Raw genomic sequence first — 360 nt, forward strand, 5'->3', positions numbered from 1 at the left:
TGCCCTTCAACACCCCCAGGGATGGGGCAGCCACAGCTTCCCTGGGCAACCTGGTCCAGGCTCTCCCCACCCTCACAGGGAAGAATTTCCCCCTCATGCCCAGATTAAACCTCCCTTTTTTTGCAGCTTAAAGCCCTTCCCCCTTGTTCTACCCCTACACCCCCCCCCCAAAACCCCTTTTCCCAGCTCCTGCTCCCGTTTTTCCCAGCTGTACCTGTTTCAGCTGCCTCATGAGGGCCTCCCCGGGCCGCAGCCCCTCGTCCTTCCGCAGCTTCTTGCGAGACGCCGGGACCCGCTCGTTGCCCTTCTGCACCCGCTTGGGCTTGGTTGCCACGGGCTTCCTGGCGATGGAGGGGTCCT

At 62.5% G+C, this 360-nt stretch overlaps 1 protein-coding gene across 1 annotated transcript in view; it reads right to left on the bottom strand.

Moving 5' to 3' along the window:
- Positions 1 to 360, bottom strand: part of LOC104394855 (histone-lysine N-methyltransferase 2D-like) — a gene marked incomplete at its 3' end in the record, with an annotated part of 16,428 nt that overhangs the window by 7,403 nt on the left and 8,665 nt on the right. Inside the window, exon 9 of the mRNA XM_010004493.1 lies at positions 215 to 358. Coding sequence (XP_010002795.1) covers positions 215 to 358 — 144 coding nt within the window. The remainder of the gene's footprint in view (positions 1 to 214; positions 359 to 360) is intronic.

This window comes from Chaetura pelagica, unplaced genomic scaffold, assembly GCF_000747805.2.
Source record: "Chaetura pelagica isolate M959 unplaced genomic scaffold, ChaPel_1.0 scaffold1829, whole genome shotgun sequence".
Lineage (NCBI taxonomy): Eukaryota > Metazoa > Chordata > Aves > Apodiformes > Apodidae > Chaetura > Chaetura pelagica.